The following is a 22,141-nucleotide window of genomic DNA, read 5'->3' as shown; positions in this document are numbered from 1 at the left end:
AGCTGCAAAAAAAATAAATCACTCTGTAGAGAGTTCAGCTAGAAGAAGTCACCTTGTAGAGAGTTAAGCTGCAAATAAATCACCCTGTAGAAAGATCAGCTAGAAGAAGTTGCCTTGTAGAGAGTTCAACTACAAAGAAACCACCATGTAGAGAGTTCAGCTGCAAACAAATCACCTGTAGAGAGTTCAGCTAGAAACAAGTCACCCTGTAGAGAGATCAGCTAAAAACAAGTCACCCTGCAGAGAGTTCAGCTAGAAGAAGTCACATTGTAGAGAGTTCAGCTACAAAGAAACTACCACGTAGAGAGTTCAGCTGCAAACAAATCATCCTGTAGAGAGTTCAGCTAGAAGAAGTCACCTTTTAGAGAGTTCAGCTACAAAGCAACCACCATGCAAAGAGTTCAGCTGCAAAAAACTCAATCACCTTGTAGAAAGATCGGCTAGAAGTTACCTTGTAGAGAGTTCAGCTACAAAGAAACCACCATGTAGAGAGTTCAGCTGCAAACAAATCACCTGTAGAGAGTTCAGCTAGAAACAAGTCACCCTGTAGAGAGTTCAGCTAGAAGAAGTCACATTGTAGAGAGTTCAGCTACAATGAAACTCCCATGTAGAGAGTTCAGCTGCAAACAAATCACCCTGTAGAGAACTCAGCTACAAACAAATATGCAGTGTAAAAAGATCAGCTAGAAGAAGTTACCTTGTAGAGAGTTCAGCTACAACGAAACCACCATGTAGAGAGTTCAGCTACAAACAAATCACCTGTAGAGAGTTCAGCTAGAAACAAGTCACCCTGTAGAGAGATCAGCTAGAAACAAGTCACCTTGTAGAGAGTTCAGCTAGAAGAAGTCACATTGTAGAGAGTTCAGCTACAAAAAAACCACCATTTAGAGAGTTCAGCTGCAAACAAATCACCCAGTAGAAAGTTCAGCTATGAACAGATCACCCTGTTGAGAGTTCAGTTAGAAACAAGGAATCCTGTAGAGAGATCACCTAGAAGTATCGCCTTGTAGAGAGTTCAGCTACAAACAAATCACCTGTAGAGAGTTCAGCTACAAACAAATCACCCTGTAGAGAGATCAGCTAGAAGAAGTTACCTTGTAGGGATTTCAGCTACAAACAAATCACCCTGTAGAGAGTTCAGCTACAAAGAAACCATTCTGTAAAGAGCTCAGTTGCAAACAAATCACTTGTACAGAATTCACCTACAAACAAATCACCCTGTAGAGATATCAGCTAGAAGAAATTACCTTGTAGATAGTTCAGCTACAAACAAATCACCCTGTAGAAAGATCAGTTAGAAGAAGTTACCTTGGAGAAAGTTCAGCTACAAAGAAACCATTTTGTAAAGAGCTCAGCTGCAAACAAATCACCTGTACAGAATTCAACTACGAACAAATCACCCTGTAGAGAGATCAGCTATAAGAAGTAACCTTGTAGATAGTTCAGCTACAAACAAATCTCCCTGTAGAAAGATCAGCTAGAAGAAATTATCTTGTAGAGAGTTCAGCTACAAAGAAACCACCATGTAGATAGTTCAGCTACAAACAAATCACCCTGTAGAGAGAGCAATTAGAAGAAGTCACCTTGTAGAGTGTTCAGTTACAAAGAAACCACCATGGAGATTTCTGTAATCAATATATGTGACCGGATTTGCGAAAAGGGATCTTCCACACACATCCAATTCCGTAAACGTTGGAGACCATAACTCAGTGTTCAAGTAACATATTAACCTGAAAATTTCACCATGTATTCAGCTACAGTGGTGCTCACCACTGCCCAAATATCAAGGCAATAGCTCTTTCCAATCTGAAGTTAACAATTGTCAAAATTGGCAAATTGGATGTGTGTGGAAGACCCCTTTTCGCAAATCCGGTCACATATGTATTATACAGTATATATAATTTGTACATTTACTGATAAAATATTTAAAGTACATCTACTTCATCTTTTCTTCTTCCTGTAGTAAAGAAAAAAACATAGGTTAAAAAAGTCCCAAAGCTGGCCATAGGCCGGCTTTGGGGTATACAAATACAAAAAGAAATGAAATCTAATCCAAAACAGCCAAGCTGTAAAAAAAGTGTGCGGCCCTCAGAAAGGCTATGGTGAAAAAAGATGTGAAATCCAAGGTGGCGGCCAAGAAATGGCTGTGATGGTAGGTTAATGGTAAAAATTTTAATAACGACAATTCAGGTGAATTTTTGTGCCAAGACCAAGCGGCACCAAATTCACCTGAATTGTTGTTATTAAAATTTTTACCATTAACCTACCATCACAGCCATTTCTTGGCCGTCACCTTGGATTTCACATCTTTTTTCACCATAGCCTTTCTGAGGGCCGCACACTTTTTTTTACAGCTTGGCTGTTTTGGATTAGATATACTTACAGTGAGTGTCTATGTGTCACTCCCTTGTTTAGTTTATGAACTACCTAGCATTAATACAATTCTGTTATAATCATTTCTCACCTTTAACAACAATTCAACACTGTCCTTGTCAATGGTGCATACCTGTAACATCATTTGCGGTATAAGCATTGGCAAACTATACACACAAATCACACAAAAGTTTGAAGTGTACTAGAAAAAGTAACATATAAGTTCTTTAGTGAGAAAGGAGACACTGTGGCTACTCAGGGCACAGTCTCTATAACAATAATTGAGTTGGTGGCTGGTGCTATTCACTGATAATTATCGGAGTTGTGGTAAACTAATAGTTTTAAGGTGTGAATAATGTTACAAAAGGAGTTGGGTTATGAATTTCAAAACATACTGTACAATGACCTTTGTGGTAAATTGACAGTATGTTATCTTTATGTTTTAGACGGTACAGCCACACCACTCCAGGCCACACCGATCCAATGCTCAGGTATGTGTTGTTGTGTATATATGTCATATATGTGTACATTATAGAACTTTGCGTGGGCGAGGTCAAAGGGAAAATTGCACTTTAAATTTCTTAAAGTACACTCCAACAGCTTCATCGACCACAAAGAGTACTTTATTACACCGCAAATAATGCTTTATTCATTCAATAAAGTACTCTTTGTGGGCAATAAAGCACAGTTGCCCGCATGCCTTAGTGTAGGCTAATAGCCTACGGGGCTCGAGCCAGTATGATTAATCACCCAAGTCGGTGAAGGCTGATAGCCTCGCCGCGTTGAGTGATCAATCACCCCAGCCAATACGATTTCTACCACTGGATTGCTTTTATAGACATACCTAAATGCTTTGATGATGGGTGGGAGAAGGTAACATTGCTGTTATGCTTGTTAATGTGAACGGAGAAGTCACGGACATATCACAGAAATACTTCACACCATGTGACTCACAATAGAATTGATTGTGGGTTGTGAGCAAAACCTGCCAAAAGACGCAATGAACGTCTACCATGCCAAACTATGGTGAACTACGCGTGAGATACTTTGTTAAACTGGTTTGTGTGTGTTCAGGCTGCTAATAGTTCGTGCAATGCATGTTAATTACGAGTTCTAGTTTTGGTGAAGCTACACGAGTAGAAAGTTCCATAAATCATTTAAAGCATAGCCTTGCTTGGGCTATATGAAAAAATAAAGTTCTAGGCCGCGTGCCTCGTACTTTATTTTTCAATATCACCCGTGGCTATGATTTAACATATACTTAGAGCTCAGCAGTATTGAAAGTTGAATACACGGTATTAATTTCAGGAAAGTATCACAGTGTATCGGTATATAGTAAGCTTTATATTGTTAATATTGCATAATTTCTTGGGCCTAATAACACGCAGTATCATCCCAAACCCCCCCCCCCCCAAAAAATAAAGGTTCAGTACAAGTTAGCATAATTATGTTGTAATGTGAAAATGTCAAGTTTTTGTTTAAGGCGTGTCTGCTAAAACATGAACAAATTGGATAACTAAACACCACATGCTGGGTTAAAAGCAATCCTAAAAAGGTATTCATAAATATAACAGTATTTTAATTGATCATGTATCAAAATGCTGTCACGGTATGATCATTGGTTATGATACCTTATCACACTAACGGTATTACCAATATATCGCAGAGCAATAGTGGGTAATAGTCTCGTGTAGCCAGACTGCTATTTCAGTGCAGGGGCTTATAGATTATAAGTGCCCGCGCAGAAAAGTCTGGTCCAGTTCGTATAGGTAAGTCGGCCTCAGCACCTTTGTCAACACTTGGAGTGCTGATCATAGGTACTGTACGTCATCTGACATTCACAATTATCCATATATGGCATACAAACGGGTAGGCCAATGATGTAGTGACCATTGGGATGACGTGGCCCCAATAAACACCCAACACCACGTTGTTGATTCTGTGAACGACTTGCCTATACAAACTGGATCAGACCATTTTCTGCGAGGACGATTATATAATCTCTAATTGATAAGCTCCTGTGCTGAAATAGTGGTCTGGCCACGCGAGACTTAGTGGGTAACTTGTATTTTTTTGTTTCTTTCTAAAGTTTATTTATTTTTTATGTGGGTCATAACTTTTGTTTGTTTACAGATATGAGTATGGATGATATCATATTCGTACCAGGAGGAAGAACATAGTTATCAACATGTAACATAAGCTGGTGACATATTTAAAAACTTAATAATTATATATAATTTTTTTTAACTTAATCTTTTTAACTCAATCATGATGTCCATTATAAACATACGTATATGCCAATGAATAAAAAAATACTTCTTTTATGATGCAATTGCACTTGGAAAAAAATTGCCAACAGTGATATTTTTGCCATATAGCATAGCTATGGAAGTAAACTTTAGTTGAAAATTTTGGTCAATTAAGGTAATTATCACTGCTGGCGATTCAACATGTAGCTACATGATTTCACCTCAGCTGAATCATATCATCCTATCGTCGACTTTTACACCAGCGATAATCAGCCTTATCCGAATTTACGTCACAAACATAAAATGGCCGCTGTAGTGTGGGGATGTTCATAAAATTTGTAGGCTGTTGATATTTAGCCGGTCATTGCAATTTTTAAAAAATAACTTAGAAAAAATCGTGACACAGAAAGGTTTAGAAACGAAGATAAAAAGTGTGATGTGACCTAGAATCGAACCCACGCATTCAGGTTTAGAGTACCAACGCTCTACCACTGTACCACCCTACTGTACCACGGGTGCTTGCTGGCTACTCTTCTTGTTTTGTACTACTTAATGTTACAAATATAAAATATGATATAGTCTAACATACCAGTGAAGAAGAAACCAAATCTGAACCAGACCCTAACCCTAACGCTAACCTGACGTTTGCCTGTTAAACGTAATGATAACTTTCACTGCCTGTATGAAGGTAAGTTTTTGGGTGAGTTCAAGGCGAGCAAGGGTTGGAGCAAGCGAAGCAAGCGTCCCTGCAAAGCCGGGCCAACCCTAGCTCGCCTCGAACTCATCCAAAAACTTACCTTCATACAACTAGTGTGTTTGATACTAGAGTTATAGGTGACACTTCCCAACAAATGACCGGCTAAATAAATATTTTCACCATGACCGGTGACTGGCTAAATGTCCACTTCGAAATTTGTATAGGTGACTATGGGAAGAAAATTTTTGAACGGCGATATCTGAGCTAAGACAGAAGATATGGAGCTCTAACCAGCAGATATGGTTATAAATTAGCTGAAAGAATAGGAATCTAGCGTTGTTTTGAAAATCAACCGAAAATCGCTTTTACGCACTTATTACAAGGCCGGAGGAGACGTCCGGTTGGTCAGGCCTGAGCCGGACCAATAATCTGGAGTTGGACCAACTAGCTGACCAGGACGATCATATCTACAAGTACATTTTACAAATGTTATTGAAAATGCATGGCACGAGTAGTTACCTATAGTTTCTCAGCCTAACTAAAGCACAAAGCTACACGTACAGTACTTCCAATTACCTTACAGTACAGCACAGCACTTGCATCGTTTTGTACAGAAATGATTGTAGGTTCTACATATCACGTGTGCTGACAGTTAGCATTTATCACGTGTACGGCAAGTGCCTTTGATTCTAAACCAGCACACTTAGCTACATCACAATTCAATCTTCATAATAATCGTTAACATTTCTTGGTTTGTCACTCCAATAGACACTGTACTACGATCTGCGACCGCGGTCAAATTCGGTCAAGATCAATTGTGACCAGGCCTGCAAAAACCGGGCATGTGGGCACAAACTACACCCCTTCACACTACAGGTCATATCTCAGTACTGGAACAGAATATTTACATTCTATAAATTGCATCATAAAGCCAATTCAATGCTGATATAGAACAGAAAATTGTAATGCCATAGCATAGTTTTATAAAAAAGTTATGAGTGATGGAAGTGTGGAAAAGTAGGCAAAAATCATGTGCCCATATTTTTGCAGGCCCAGTCACAATTTTCGAATTTTCGATTTTGACCGTTGACTTTAGTCGAAAATTTGTCTTGACCATAGACCTGGTTCTGTTTATTTTCACTATATTTTCGTGCACTACTAACTAGCGAAGCTTTGACCATACTGGGAAAACAGCTTGACCGTTGTTCTTAGTGAAAAATCAGCCTTGTTCATTGACCTTTAGCTTTGACCGCGGTCGCAGATCGTAGTACAGTGTCTATTGGAGTGATACCCCCTTGAAGCTGTACATCCATACATTACATGGTGGTCATCTGGATGAGATTTTGAGTAGAAATCACTCCTCTTCAACTACCCACTCGTCCTGTCGAGATACTGCATGAGAAAACTATCAATCTCACCCCACATCGTACCATTTTCGAATAGTGATTGATCTCGTGATTATCCACCACTATATTTACATGATGATCCGTTTACTTCATTGCATACAAACCAGTATAGTAGACGGTCTAGTATACTGCATTTTTGTAGCTGTCCTTTTTATTGTAGCTGTGTGAATACACTGTGTACAGTTAGCTACTTAGTCGTAAATACTACAAATATAAATTAATCAACATTGTTTTGCCATGCTGATGGGGGAAATGTAAGTATACTGCATTTTTGTAGCTGCCCTTTTTATTGCAGCTGTGTGAATTCACTGTGTACAGTTAGCTGCCTAGTCGTAAATACTACAAATATAAATTAATCAACATTGTTTTGCCATGCTGATGGGGGAAGTTGTAAGTTGCTAGCTAGTTTTACTTTAAAATTTAGCATCAATTTCAAGGCATTTTCAAGCCTGTAAATTCCAAAAATTCTGCAGCTCCTGTGGGTTTCACCCCCAGACCCCATTGAACTTGTATAATTGCTACTGACTGTACACTAGCTGAGTCATATACAGCAAATTTCATACTGCGTCCCCTGTACGTCAGGTCTACAATTACCTACCTATTATACATAATATAGAAAGTCTGAAGAGCAGATAGGCTTGAGCATATTTATATAGCTAGCTAGCAGTGAAATATCACTAAAATTGCATATCTGCAATGGCGGATCCAGGATGGGGCATTTGGGGCAAATGCCCCCCCCCCCCCCCTCTCCACCTTGTGGAGGAGCCAGCCATGCTTCTGATTAAAACAGCTAGTAAATTTTATGTCAGGCCAACCAAGATCAGTTTAAAACTTACGAAAATATGCACATTTTACTAGCATTTATTACAAATTCACCTGAGACCAAAGAGAACCGAAGTCAAACTAACTGTAAAATAGTCACCCTGCACCTTCGTGCGTACTAAGCGCCTCTAAAAATAATTATCGTGTTGCTGTTGTTTAAGACATTCAGAACCTTTAAAACAGTTTTAAGACTTCACAACCATCTGAAAAGGCCAAAATGGCAAATATCAACAGTGAGAAACCACTAAGAGGTGATTATTTTCTGCTTTAAAAAAGCAGCACTGAACTATAGAGAATATGGTTCTCCCCATGCATGCAACCACCTACAACTTACCCTGTTTGTGCCCCTCCTCTAGCCAGCTCCTGGATCCGCCCCTGATCTGAGTGTCTAATTTTCAAAAATTTCCTGTGGGGGCATAGTCTCGCGTGCCACAGACCGCTATTTTTGTGCAGGGGCTTATCGATTGAAGATTATAAGCTTCAATCGATAAGCCCCTGCATGAAAATAGCGGTCTGTGCCACGCGAGACTAGTGGGGGCATGCCTTCAGACCCCCCTAGAATGCTCATGCTTCACACTTCGTGGACTGTATGTTTCGCACACTGTCAGTGTGCAGCAACTCATTGGCAACACCATGTATGTAGTAGCAATTTCAACATATACAATGGCCTGACCAACCCAATTTTCCCTCCTCGGGCCCTGTATTGTAATGTCTTATAGCCATACCTGCTAGTTAGAGTTCGAATTTTCCTTTTTGGCTGAGATATTTCTGTTCAAAATTTTTCTTCCTATATTCACCCATACAAATTTAATGTCCCCACACTACAGCGGCCATTTTTATGTCTGCGACGTAATTTCGCTCAATCATCTCCAAGTAGTGCACTGTTGATAACACGTGTTTCACTGCATGCATGTGATCGTTGCACGTCTGCACTGCACAGTCGTGCGAGTAACCAGGACAATGATGAAGGTGTTGGTTGTGTGACAATGTCATAGATAGTTTGACTTTGTTTCGATTTTACTTCTGCTGAATTTACAACTCAATATTTTTTTAATAGTTTCCATAAAGCTTTAGCTTTAAAATTCCTTGTATGTATGTATGTACTTGTAGTACTTGTATGTATGTTTGTTTCTTTTTTTTTTTTTTAATTTATAGGGTTTACTTGGTGAAGTTGGAGAGAGTGGCATAGACCCTGGCCCTAATGTATGTTGCAGTAATTTCACTATGTCATTAATCCTGTTTTAGTCATACTCAGGGTAAGGATGGCAACCTTGGACCAACTGGTGCTACTGAAGCACAAGTGAGTCATCTTTTATTGTTTGTATAGTGTGTGTCATGTTGCCTTTGTCTCTGATTCTTTCATTAAGAGCAAAATTATTTGTAATTTCACACCATTAGGGAAGCCCATGATCATTTGGTTGGAAATGCTGTAAAAATTGTTTATGAAACAATTCACGGCAGGGAACTGAGGGTTCCCAGGCCCAGCTGGCTTGCCTGGAGGGAAGGGAGCATCAGGACTCACTGGAACTGCCGGCTACCCCTCTGGAACCTGGTGATGATAGAGTTGACGTTGAAGATGGAGACCAAGGAGAACTTGTGAGTGTCTGGTTTTTTATTGGTGTATGTTACATCGTGGAGACTTAGCTTACATACATTGCTTTATTATTGTGTGTGTGTTTGTGTGTGTGTTTGTATGTTTGTGTGTTTTGAAGTGTTCACTCAGTCATTTGTGTGTACCATTCGTACCTGTGTATATGCACACCTACATATGTAAATACACACTTAATAATAAATAAATAATCCCCACTCTTAATAAACCCCTCTGTGGTGGTTAACACGCCAGTTACAGTTGTGAATGTTGAATGTGCTGTACGTGTATATAGTGATTTTACAAAATTTAGTTATTTCTGTGTAACCAGAGACCCTAGTCTGGGTTTTGGTAGCATACAATAGAATTAAATCTGCACTCTTTTCCCCGTGCTGCAAGAGGTATGATACAGCTCCAAATGTTTCACTAGAAGAGACCCTTAAAGTGGTGATATGCAAACACAAGTATTTGGGAAGGTGTTGATAGCACACTATTGAAATTTGTCTACTCTGCACAAATGCAAACACAAGTATCTGGGAAGGTGTTGATAGCACACTATTGAAAATTGTGTACTCTGCACAAATACATTTGTGTGTGAACCTCCTGTATGATTCAGTACAGGGCCACACATATCATATATGCATTATAGCAAGAGTTAATAATAGTGGAGGGGAGAGTGTCTAACGCTGTATAGGGCTGCATAAAATGAGCGCGTGGGAGCTAAAGGGGGATAATCTCGTGTTTAGTCGCATTCTCTACACTTGACAACTAGAACCAATCGTCACTTTTGTCAGGTCACATCAATGATGCTGCACAAGTTCATGGAACACTAGAATCGATATTTGGGAAGTGCTGATAGTGGTATTTGGTTCCAACATGGCAGACCAGGTAACACCGCATCGCGTCTTCGAACAATGGTTTTCCTACTTCCCATCGAGATGATGTTTCTTCTTCCACTAGAATCTGTTTTCCACTCTCACGGGTACCGCTACAATTTGATATCTTCGACTGAGAACCATGAACGGACACCATTTTATAATACTCGCTTCTCACGTGAACTGCTATTGATACACTCTTTTCTGAATGAGTATTGCGCCGGCCGCGTAACCATAATTGAATGCGTTAACACGTCGCTTGTTAAGATTGCTGAAGCCCTTTAGCTCAAACGCGCTCATTTTATACAGCCCTATAGAGCGTTAGACACTCTCCCCTCCACTATTATTAAATCTTGATTATAGGCATGTTTACAAAATTTAATGGCACATATTCATTTATTAAAATCTTGTAATTAGAAAATACAGTACAGTAACATCCATGGTACTGCATAGTACTACACCTCCTTAATTGTACCTTACAGGATAGCATTGTTGTTCGTGAACTTGGTGATGAACCAAGGTATCAGTTCCATCGATGCATCATGGATGACCTGAGCTGCTGATGTATGTATGTATGTATGTGTGTGTGCAGTGTCCTTTATAGAGAGGTTAAATGTATGATGACCTTTATAGAGAGTTTAAAATGTAGTGTCCTTTATAGTGAGGTTAAATGTATAGTGTCTTTATAGAGAGGTTAAATGTGCAGCGTCCTTTATAGAGAGGTTAAATGTGCAGTATCCTTTGTAATGGTGTATGTATGTATGTGTGTGTATAGTGTCCTTTATAGAGAGGTTAATTGTACGATGGCCTTTATAGAGAGTGGGAAATGATAGGGTATGTGGTTTTGCTGATAGCTCATGGTGTGCTGGTGTAAAGATACCAAAGACTATTGTGTATTCTAAACTGAAAGTTTGTGTTGTTGTGTTGAGGGATTATAAGTGCTTGTTGAAATGTGTGTGATAAATGGCGACTTACTAAGGGAAGTAGAAAGCACAGAGGAAAGGCTTGGCTGTGAATATTGTTTGGTTTCATTTAATGTACAGATAGGTTAGGCTCATTATGTCATAGCAAACACCGTATACAGGCATAGCCTTTCTTGTACGTCCTCCTGTGTCTAGCTGATAAACCAGTGTAATACAATGAATGTATAGTTTTGTCATAATTTTAAATAGGTTGTGGACATACACTGTCCTGCTTATCAGCAGGACAAAATTCTGAACTGAAATAGAACTTTGACGTAGTCTCGCTTGAACCCAGGGATATGGCCAGGCAGGAGGATGGTATTCTGTTCTGCATAGTTTTTGACAAACTGATGAATCCCAAGAATCCTACCCAAAGTAAGGGCATGCTTGGGGTGATTACCAGTATTGCCATGTTCCCGTGGCGCTAAGCCATTATCCAAAAAATGGTTTTTCATTACATGCACTTTGTGCTTGCCAGCCCCATGCAGGAAATTGAAAGTGTTCCTGCATATGTGACCGGATTTCATATAACAAGGCTTCCACACACACAAAATCAAACTTACGATTTTACCAGAAATGGATTGCTGGTCTAATACACTATCATATTTCACACTGTACTTCCTTCAGCACTGGCAAGTCTGGTTTCTGTAGCAGCTTTCTTCCGACCCTGTCAAAGCCACGAGTGTGAGATTGGCACCATTAAATGGCCAGGGTTTTGTGATAATGGTGTGTAGTGAGCTGGGACTTCACAGAGACTCGCCAATAGTGTTCTCAGTCAATTTGGAGTAATTTGAGGGCCATGGAGGGCCCAAACTTGGCCTCTGGATTCCAATCGTATTCTTACTTCATTTTATACCCGTATATTAAGACCACCGTCCATCCCCACCCTATTACTACCACCTGTGATATTATTACCCGCTCGAAAAAACTGCTCAAAACAGGGCAAATTTTGGGTATCAGAAATGTATACACCCACTCAGTGATAGCTAGTGAACAGATGAACAATTGGTGCAAATTTTGTTTGCACAGCTGTAGGCACTGGGAAGTTATTACACAATGATTCCTTAAAATCGCCATATCTCCTAACAAAGCTTTGTGCGTCGAAGCCTTGTTTTGTCAAATTCAGTCACATATGTGGTAGCCTTTGTGCATATATTCAATTGTTGTCCTTTGATGTTTCATTGCAGGTTTGTGACCACTTCTCACTCCTACATCATCGTCATCACACACAGTAGCAGCTACAGATCCTAACAGTAGCATCTCTAGCTCATCTCGTGACAAGAAAAAAGTCTGTGTTCTGGTGTCAATGAAGTACTCCTTTGGAAACAATGTACTACAAGGATTCCCATCTGCTAAGGTACACCCACATGTATCATCTAAGAATTTGTCACACTTGGACACTTCGGATGCTTGCTCACGTTCCCGTTTCTTCTGTCTAGCAATGAAGTCTTTGGAGATGGCTGTTTGTCTCGGTGTGGATAAGATAGCAGCAGGCATCTGTGTTGTGTGAGAAATGTCAGGTGAAGCAGTGCTAGATGAGGGCAATGATGACCCCATGTTGTTAAAGGGATCTGGCAATACCGGTAATTCAATGATAGCTGTAAATTTAGTCGTTATAAATATACTACTGTAATTGCATAGATTTTTACCTTCATCTGGAAAATCACCACAAGACTCATCTACATTTACAAGAGAGAGTGGAGCATCTGTTTATATAAATAGAATTATGTATGTATATTTTTAAATTCACTGTATCCATGTACCTTCACTGACTTGATCATAGCATTCTGGTAATTACCTCTTGCTACCCTGAAGTAAGTTCATGATGTAACCCGCTGAATAAGATTGCTGTTACAAATGGGATGATTTGTCCAGCTCCGTGTATGATACGCAGCAAGAAGTCACAGGGGTGCAAAGAAGGCGTCATATCTCACCTCCCGAGTATCCAATAATGCTTAAACTTTGCAAGAAGATGTGGAAAGGGTATGTCTTTGTCTTAATATGTTAATCTCAATTTACCCTAAACTTTGTTTTGCCCGTACTGAAAATGCTATCTTTAAGCGATAAGACCGATTTTGTCAGACCGGGTCACATATATCAATATTTTATTGCTACATTCTTACCATTAATGTAAAATAATTAGTTTACTGTAATTTAGACTATCAGGAGCCCATAATATAAGTGCTGCATCCTTTATGGGCTCCTGTTAGTATGTGTGTACATGTACATGTTGAGCTCAATCCTTGCAAAAGTTGAAAGCAAAAATATGTATTTTCTTAATACAATTGCAAGAATACATTGTTTACACCTGAAATGTTCCAATCCATTTCCCTGCTATTAGACATCCCAGGATGTATTCCATCTAGAGGCTCCCACTATGAGACATCTCGGGATGTATTCAGGTAGCTCGGGATCCTAAGTATTGTAGGATCTAGAGGCTCCCCTACTATTAGACATCCCAGGATGTCTTGGAATACTAAGTATTGAGGCTCTCTACTATGAGACATCCCGGGATGTACTCAGATAACTTGGGAAACCATGGGATGGTAGTGGACTAGTATGAGCTAGCTAGACCTGTAGGATTTTACATCCTTTATAGTTAAGTGTCAGATTGTAGAGTGCCAGAATATGAAAATACCCTCTCTTTTTCGTGGTCTGATCGGTTGGTGACCTTCATAATAGCAATGCTATTTTGCTGGCATGTCCAGCATAAGTCACTGTGTGGCTTGTTGATGATAATGTGCGGGAGCAAGTCCTGCCAATATCTGCAAAATGTCCTGTAGGCCACAGGACGTAAACCCAAGGCAGCAGCACTTTCAGTTAAAAAGGTTTCCTTGTATTGCCGCCATGTTTTCTATACAATAATACAAAGAATGTTTTAACTTGTGCAATGTTTCTCATGCATCAAAACAAAATTTCATAATACTTATAATGAATTCTTAATAAAAGGCTTTTCATACATAGTCCATTGGCTTTAGAGAAGTTGCTGAGAAATAAGCTAAGTTGTATATAAGCACATAAGCTAAAACCAAACCACTACTAACTAAAACCAAACCACTGCTGTCAAGAGTAAATGTGACCCTATTTTGGAAAACCATACATTTGGGCACATTTTCCAATTTTCTTTTTTATAACTACAATGAAGCACTGAGTGGTTATCTATCTTGTGCGAAAATTTTGTGATGATGCATTGAAGCATTCCAAATATATGGCTAATTTACTGTCTAATACATAACAAGCTAACTTTTCATTATCAGTTTACAGTACTGCATAGTGATTAGGTGTGACAAATTAATGACAAATCACTTTGTTGAATGTCTTTAGGGATCCGCTTGGCAGTGCCAGAACTTTTACATTAGCCACTTCCCTTTACTGCTGTCATGTTTTCACTTGGTTTAGTGGCAGAATTGGGCTAAATATAGCAACCCTTAATGGCAATATAAATGAACAATTACTGAAATGTCTGTTACTTCACGCAATCATTAATCAATACACCAGTGGATATTTCAGTTACGCGAAATGGTATTGTGAAATGTGTATGTGGCAACGGATCTGTTCGCCAGTTTTGTGTGTTGTTCAACCAAGTATTCAACAATTATTGTACAAGTAAAGTGTAGTAAGGACCCAACCGGAGCAACAGTTGCACAAAAGAACTGTGTTTCCATGTCTTTAGGGATCCGCTTGACAGTGCCAGAACTTTAACATTAGCCACTTCCCTTTAATGCTATCATGTTTTCACTTGGTTTAGTGGCAGAATTGGGCTAAATATAGCAACCCTTAACGGCAATATAAATGAACAATTACTGAAATGTCTGTTACTTCACGCAATCATTAATCAATACACCCGTTCAATACTCTGGGATAGTATTACATACTCTTGCTACTGTTTATGTAACTTGTAGAAACTATAAACCTATTGTAATCTTTCACTTTCACTTCATTTTCCTAGCACCTCCACACTTGAGTCCCTTAATTAGTTGGCAATACTTTCTTCTAGGTATACATTATTCTTGGCTGGTCCTGCTGTACTGCTGTACTGGGCTGCTGTACTATTCTTGGCTGTCCTGCTGTACTGTCAGCAATTGTAATTCATCACGTCATGCAATAGATCTTGTGATTCAACATTAATGCAAAGCGACCTCAAGAGTAGCACAGAGGAGTGCCAGTGTGCAAGTAGCTACTGGAGAGCTCCAAGGCTGTAAGTTGTTATTTTAATTTTAAAAATTCATCCTCTGAAAGAACCATCTGAACCACCCTGGCTATGCCCTTGCTAATATACTGTATTTAGTGTTGGGTTAATGTGTTACTTAAGTAATGAGTTATGTACTAGGGGATTGAAAATGTGATTAGTTAGTACGCACAACTTGGATTTGGACATTAAAACCACTTGTTTATTTCTTTGTAACATCATTGTGACTGGTGAACCCGTGCATACCACATCATCAGAAAGGAAAGCACCAGAGTTAATGCTTTGTGTGAACTGGTGGCTAGCTATCAATTGCTGACTGAAAAATGAAGTGGCTGTTGCACTTCAGTTTCAGCTATTACACTGTGCTACAAACAAAGGAGAAGCCCCAATCAATCCAGTTACAACAAAAAATACAGATGATTTGCTTCCCCCAAATATCAATTACTGACTTGGAAGTTTCCATTATGCTTCGCTTTCTCAGCTATGTTCAGCCCATTTCACAGCATTACAAATGAAGAAAGTAGAAGTGCCTCTGCAGTAACCATGGTAATACGTTTACAACCATTATGCTATGATATGTACATTATACATGTTACTGTATGCCAAAAAGCATGTCTAGGGACTAAGGCAGCACAAAAGTCCATCTTGTAGCCTTAGCTGTTGATTGAGTTATGCTTGTCTGAAGGAATTAATCATTTAGTCACACAGTTAGCAGAAAATTCCACTAAACAATTTTTAATAAAATTTTGCAACACACATGTACTGAAAGCACTCTAGGACTTGGCTATACCAGCCAAGGTACAATAAAGGTATTGTAAGACTGGTTTTAGGGTGAAGGAAAGACCCAAACCTTCATGCCTAATATACAGTACTTGTAGCTGTATGATAGCAGATGATGCTTATGTATGAGTGTGCAGCAATGCAGTGTGTGGTGGGGGGGACAAGACTGGCTGATCACTGCTGTTGTTTATCGTGATGTGTGTTCAGTAACTGTAGGTGGAGGAACTATGTTATCATCGGAGGATTGCAGCAATCAGTTTAACCAATGCAAGGGAAATTAGTTCTTAATGTTTTATCTGGTGATTTATTATTGACAGGTGATGATTGTTTGGACAGCTCACGCAAAAAAGTCTGCCAGTCTGCCAATTGCATTTAATTTATTTGTAAGTGCAATGAGTGCCCCAGTACAGATTGTTAAAGTGACTGGAAATTAACTTTAGGATCACAGCATAGCCATCGCCAGTTTATCTGTAAGCAAAAAGGATCTTGCTGAAAATTTACCATTAAAACTGAAAAACCGTCTGTCTGACTGTCACGCCGCTGGCTCACCAAACTCAGCATGTCACAAACTTGTAACTAATATTATGTAATACTGTCACGTGATATTTTATAGCACTGTTTTGTACAATAGTCAGTTCTCTGCAGCATTAATGAATAAGATTGTTGTGCTATAACGAAGAAAGCAAGTTTCTTCCCTCATCTCCCTGCAACGGTTTAGGTGTAGTTGGCAGGATGTTGGGCCCACTGCAGAAGCTTTTAGGACCGGCGAAGGTGCAACTCCAGCATTATATCAAGGAGGTTGAGCAGTTAATCTCTAAGCCTATTGAAGGAGGGATGATGACGGAGGAAGAACTCACCCTGGAGGACTTAATAGAGTGTATGAATAATGTCTCTGTTATAGAACAATGTAATGCCAACTGGACCAGTCTTTTACAAGACCTAAAGGGCAAAATGAAGGGTATGTTGAGGTGTTATTGAATGCAGGTGAATGCATAGGTCGTATGAGAGCAAGATTAAAACGAATTGAGAAGAAATTAGTGCAGAGAACTCCCCTTTCATGCCTTTCTGATCCTAAAGCAGCTGGTGGTAGCAATACTGGTGGATTAAAAATCAGTCTACCAAAGTTACAGCTACAAACATTTGATGGTAACTTGCTACAGTGGCAAGAATTTTGGGACACATTCTCAGCTGCTGTTCATCAACAAAGCTTACCACCAGTTGCTAAGTTTAGTTACTTAAAAGGTGTGTTGAAAGGTGCAGCTGCGGCTACAATTTCTGGAATATCGGTGAGTAATGAGAACTATGACATGGCTCTCTTGTTGCTAAGAGAAAGATGTAGAAGGCCCGAGAAGATAATAGAATCTTTGTATTCACAGTTACAACTATTACCAAGGTCAAGCAATAAATTAGTGGATTTAAAGCGAACAAGTGACTCTGTTGAAAAGATCTTAAGACAATCGGAGGCACTGAGTGAACCCATTGTGCAACAAATTTTAAGCAAGTTTCCTTTAGAGTTTCTTATCAAGTTGGAAGAGTCCAAGGATCCAAAGATTCCATGCAAGATGAAAGAAGATTTCGAATCAGATTTTGTACTAACCCCCACTCACTTTCTCACTGGTAACCGAGATGTGATCCCATCTTGTCTAGACTATAGTGATGGTGTTGATTATTTCCCAAGATGGATTTGGTAAAAGAGTAGAGTGAATATTGGAAAAGAAGTCAAAAACAATTGAATCAATTTTGGGAGTCTTGGAAGCATGACTATTTGTCTAGCTTGAGAGACGCATTACCACTTGCTCATAGGAATCAACGATTACAATTAAACAGACAGCCTAGAATAGGAGAAATAGTTATTGTCAAAGATGAAAATGATTAGCAAAAATTAGAGAATTTATTTATAGCAAAGATGGGGAAATAAGATCAGCAAAAATTTTGCTTGCTAATAAAAACATTATTACTAGAGCAATAAGTCACTTGTTTCCATTGGAAGTTAACTCACAAGTTAGCTGTGAAGAATCGGCAGCCAGCTTGGATCAAGCATCAATTGAATTAAGAAATGTATCAAGAAGACAAGCTGCTGCAGAAGCTCGTACAAGGATTTCTAGACAATTGACAGAGAATGCTGTATGCATTCTATTTTGTTTTCTCCCAGGAGTGTCACAAACTTGTAACTAATATTATGTAGTACTGTCACGTGATATTTTTTATATAAAATAGCACTGTTTTGTACATAGTCAGTTCTCTGCAGTATTAATGAATAAGATTGTTGTGCTATAACGAAGAAAGCAAGTTTTTTCCCTCATCTCCCTGGCACAGCATGACCAGTGCAGATAACGAAGCACTCATAATCCAGCTACTCTAAGATTATTATTGCGAGTTCACATGTGCTTCCGTTTGTTCTCTACAGTGCATAAAAGGTTAAGGTGCAGAGAAAATGTGAGCAACATTCCTTTGAAAACCACAGCACAAACTATTCAAGTGGTAGAACATCTGTATAGCATGTAGGAGGTTGTGGGTTTGAATCCATGTGCTTGTACATTTTTTTGTTCTAGTACTCAACTTTTACCTCATAGTATCTTGGCATGTAAAGCATTAGCAAAATTAAATGCCAATCATCTGGCAGTGTTGTTGTAGCAAATCAGTACATGCTTTTTGTTCTTTATAGGGCTTTGAAGGTACTGGTGTAGGGAAGGATCACTGAAAAGTTGAGCTACATTCCTGTCAAAACCACAGACAAACAACTATAGTGATTTGTGCACCTTCTATAACCAATCTGGGGTAAATCCTAGGCCATAACTTGTTTTTTCACTTTTGAGACCTTTTTGATGCACCTTCACAGGAGAATGTAGGCCTGAAATGGTACAAAAATCACCCGTAAAATGCTACTGTTAAACGAATTACGGTGAACCCATTGGCAGTGAAAAGGGTTTTTCAAAACTTCCTGTAGTGGGACTTTTTTTGCAAATGGAAACCCGTAACCTTACCCGCATTCAGAGTTATTGTCCCTCATTATATACCCGGCGATTTAGTAAATAATAACCCCCTTACCCTCTACAAACTGTGTACAATGTTCCCAATACGCCTTCCAAGCCTCCCATCACATTAAAAAATTGCTTCAAATAAATGCACACCATAATATATTCATATACAATCATGTGCATAAATTAATTGCTCTCTGGTTTCTTTACTACCAGCACCATCATAGTGACTCAACAATGAGAGGGATCAATACTGCAATGGTATTATGACAGATAACAAAACAGTTTCAAACACACCTAAAGAAATGCAGTCGATTACAAAACAGTTAAGATAAGAAAATGTAAGTTTGATGATGGCAGAATAACACGAAGATAATTCTTGGGGTGGCCATTAAAATAGAATTCACACAACGTATTCAACTCTAAAGGAAGCTAAATAAGTTGAACTATTACTGCTATCACATACACTAAACTAAATAATTGCTACGAAACTATATGTTCTTTTTGCTATATTTGCTTAACTGCCCGAATTTATGAGGCAAGAAAATCATCACCTAGAAATGTACACGCAGAGCATTCTACTTTAGTTAACCTTCCTTAACTCTCTGTAAGTCATCCATCTTAGGGCCTAATCCATCTCAATATGTTACAAAAACAACCCCACTTGGACTGTAGGATTGATCACATGTGTTGAATTTTAAATCACTAAAGCTATAGATGAACACTACATCAAGAAGACAATCAGGAAGTACAATACAACACTTGAAGCACCGCCCGCAAGTGTGTAAAAAAATACAGCATGTCGAGTGGCTATAATACAGCAAAAGCAAAAAATCTTCAAAGTCCTTGTGCTAATAGTTTTCAGAATGATCACACTTGCACCTGGTCACTACCATTGGTCCTGTAGAACCATCTGCAACAGAAATCAAGATTTTGATCCACAAAAATGGCTTGATCACTTGATTAGGTACATAAACCTGTCTGATTGACAGTTTTGACAAAATTGAGACCATATGTTAACTGGTGCTTTAAAAGTTTTCTTCCCCTTTAGAAGCATGTGGAGCACTGGAAATTACTATGATGTAACTTGTTACTCTTCTAGATGTATCTAACTACTGTGTAGATACAGTCTCCCAAAGCCAGACCACTACTTTTTCTCTTGTGTGTGGGGGAAAAGGTAGGGTCTGGTGCAACGATATAAGAAGTCCTGTTCAGACTATTACCAGTATTCAAGTGAGTGTTGATTAGCAAAGCCACAAACTTCATAATCCTGTTTACAAGCAGGGCATGCCTTAGGTAGCAGTTATGATAATGCAGCAAAAAAATATCACATCAAAAAGAAAAGTTCTCTTATTTTAACTCTCTACACATTATAACACTAGCACTATAGTTGAGTTGAAACACTAGACGTCTTCGTAAAGGCCATTGCATTGCTACAAAACTTTGTAATTGTTTATGGCCACGCATTGCTTGTTAACAGGATTGTAAAGTTTGTGTCTTTGCCAATCAACACTTACTAATATGCCCCTGAAAGTTTGTGTAAATGTAATATTCTAGTTATCGTTTTCTGATCAAGGGACTGGGTTATGTCACCAATCACTCAGAACTGGATATGGAGGTTGATTTTCATTTCTAGTGACCGACGATCCCGAGGGGTCCAATCCGGCTCTTAGGTGAGTGTCTCTGGTCATTGTGATCTATAGTATAAGAAAAACAATGGTATTGTTGTAGCTACAGCACTATTAAACAGAAGTGTAGCGTCTTAATTAATTTTTATTACTGTCTTTGCTCTAACTATGTACGTGTTCGTTCTAACACGTATTAGTGATAGGTGTGATTACTGTTTCACTCGTGTAGCAAGTATGGCACCAAGCACGCACTCCTGTGTGAAAACGAGCACGCAATTGTGTGTGTTTCTTCATGCATTTGCGTGCTTCTCCTCACGCGTTTTGGGCTCACTCATGTGTTGCAATGTTGTATTTGAGCTGTACTGTACATGAAATAAGCACATATGTATTATGAAACAGGAAGGAAATATGTGGCACTTTGGACAGTATAAAAAAGTTATATACTGTCCAAAGTGGGTCAGCAATTATGCTAATGTAAACCTACATATGCACATACCATTTTATCCTAATTATGTTGTCATAAAGGTATCAGCGGTAGTAGTCCCCAAGGTCAGTTCTATCATATAATTGTGGCTAAAAGTCTGAAGACTACATACCATGGAAGAATTTTTGTATACAATCTTTGCAAAAAGCTTTGCAATTCAAGAACAGGCAGTTGAGAATGAGGTTAAATATAATAGTGAAGAATGATGATGTGGTTGTACCCGATGATCTGAGAAGAGATAGAAAAGCCAACCAGCACTGGGAGACGATGAATTTAAGCGGATATTTTGGGAAACTCAGGTCTATAATGAAATATTAACCTATGTATACTTACACTCATTGCACGCATGTATAATAATATATGTATAAATATATCATAATAGCATGTAATTCTTTCTGGGTTGCTGTATGGAAAGCAAATAAATCAGGTTCGATGGCACCCATCAAACAGTACAGTAGTACTGTTCAAGTAGGGATCTCTCCAAAATGATGTGTGCCACCTAAATACCATCTTTAAAAATCATCCTAGAAACATCTTACGCCACAGAAAAGTGCCCTTACAGAATAATATTGGTCCATCTAACATGAAATACAACATTAAAAACAAAAAACACCTATCATTGACCAAATAGATTTTTTTTTAAATCTCCCAAAACTTGAAATTTTGTCTCACTCACTCACTGACCACAGTCGCAACCCTAGAGCCCAAACGAAGCAGTGCGTGCTCACCATTTTACACCACAACAACAAACTCACTGGTGGGCCTTTTGTGGTTCCGATGAGTGTATGCCCTGTGCGCCTTGTCTTTCCTTTTATCTTCAACCAGGTTGGTTGTCTTCTCTTCAAGCATCAAAACCATACCAAGGCATTAACTAATGGTGAACCATTCTTGTACAGTTTCTCATAACAATGTAACTGACAGATTGTCTTTTGACAATCAGTTGCTATCTCCTGCAAAAAAACACATTCTCATCTCCTGTAACTTCACATGTCACTTTCTCTTTTGTTTCACCTACCTCCAGCATTTGTACGTGATCATCTTCATGGCCAAAAAGAATCTCTATGTATCATCTTTTACATGCCACAGTGCTTCTCTGTCATTAGCAATGGC

At 38.9% G+C, this 22,141-nt stretch overlaps 1 protein-coding gene and 3 long non-coding RNA genes across 5 annotated transcripts; 3 read left to right on the top strand and 1 right to left on the bottom strand.

Moving 5' to 3' along the window:
* Window positions 1-8,700: 8,700 nt before the first annotated feature.
* Window positions 8,701-9,137, top strand: LOC136243916 (uncharacterized). Its single transcript, XR_010695026.1, has 3 exons — window positions 8,701-8,750; window positions 8,793-8,847; window positions 8,946-9,137. It is a non-coding gene; the product is annotated as an uncharacterized lncRNA (long non-coding RNA).
* Window positions 9,138-10,446: 1,309 nt separating this feature from the next.
* On the top strand, window positions 10,447-12,540 carry LOC136244631 (uncharacterized). 2 transcript variants are annotated; one of them, XR_010695479.1, is made up of 4 exons: window positions 10,447-10,574; window positions 11,183-11,347; window positions 12,160-12,329; window positions 12,412-12,540. It is a non-coding gene; the product is annotated as an uncharacterized lncRNA (long non-coding RNA). The 2 variants fall into 2 exon arrangements; XR_010695478.1 differs by lacking the exon at window positions 10,447-10,574 and having other exon boundaries at window positions 10,935-11,347.
* On the bottom strand, window positions 12,457-12,766 carry LOC136244632 (uncharacterized). The gene is made up of 3 exons (XR_010695480.1): window positions 12,736-12,766; window positions 12,622-12,678; window positions 12,457-12,570 (listed from the first exon to the last, which is right to left on the bottom strand). It is a non-coding gene; the product is annotated as an uncharacterized lncRNA (long non-coding RNA).
* A 4,176-nt stretch (window positions 12,767-16,942) lies between these two features.
* On the top strand, window positions 16,943-17,632 carry LOC136244133 (uncharacterized). The gene has a single exon (XM_066035649.1). The coding sequence runs from the start codon at window positions 16,943-16,945 to the stop codon at window positions 17,630-17,632; it is 690 nt and encodes a 229-aa protein (XP_065891721.1).
* The last annotated feature ends 4,509 nt before the right edge of the window (window positions 17,633-22,141 follow it).

This window comes from Dysidea avara, chromosome 14 (assembly GCF_963678975.1).
Source record: "Dysidea avara chromosome 14, odDysAvar1.4, whole genome shotgun sequence".
NCBI lineage: Eukaryota > Metazoa > Porifera > Demospongiae > Dictyoceratida > Dysideidae > Dysidea > Dysidea avara.
This window is presented reverse-complemented; position numbering and strand designations above follow the sequence as displayed.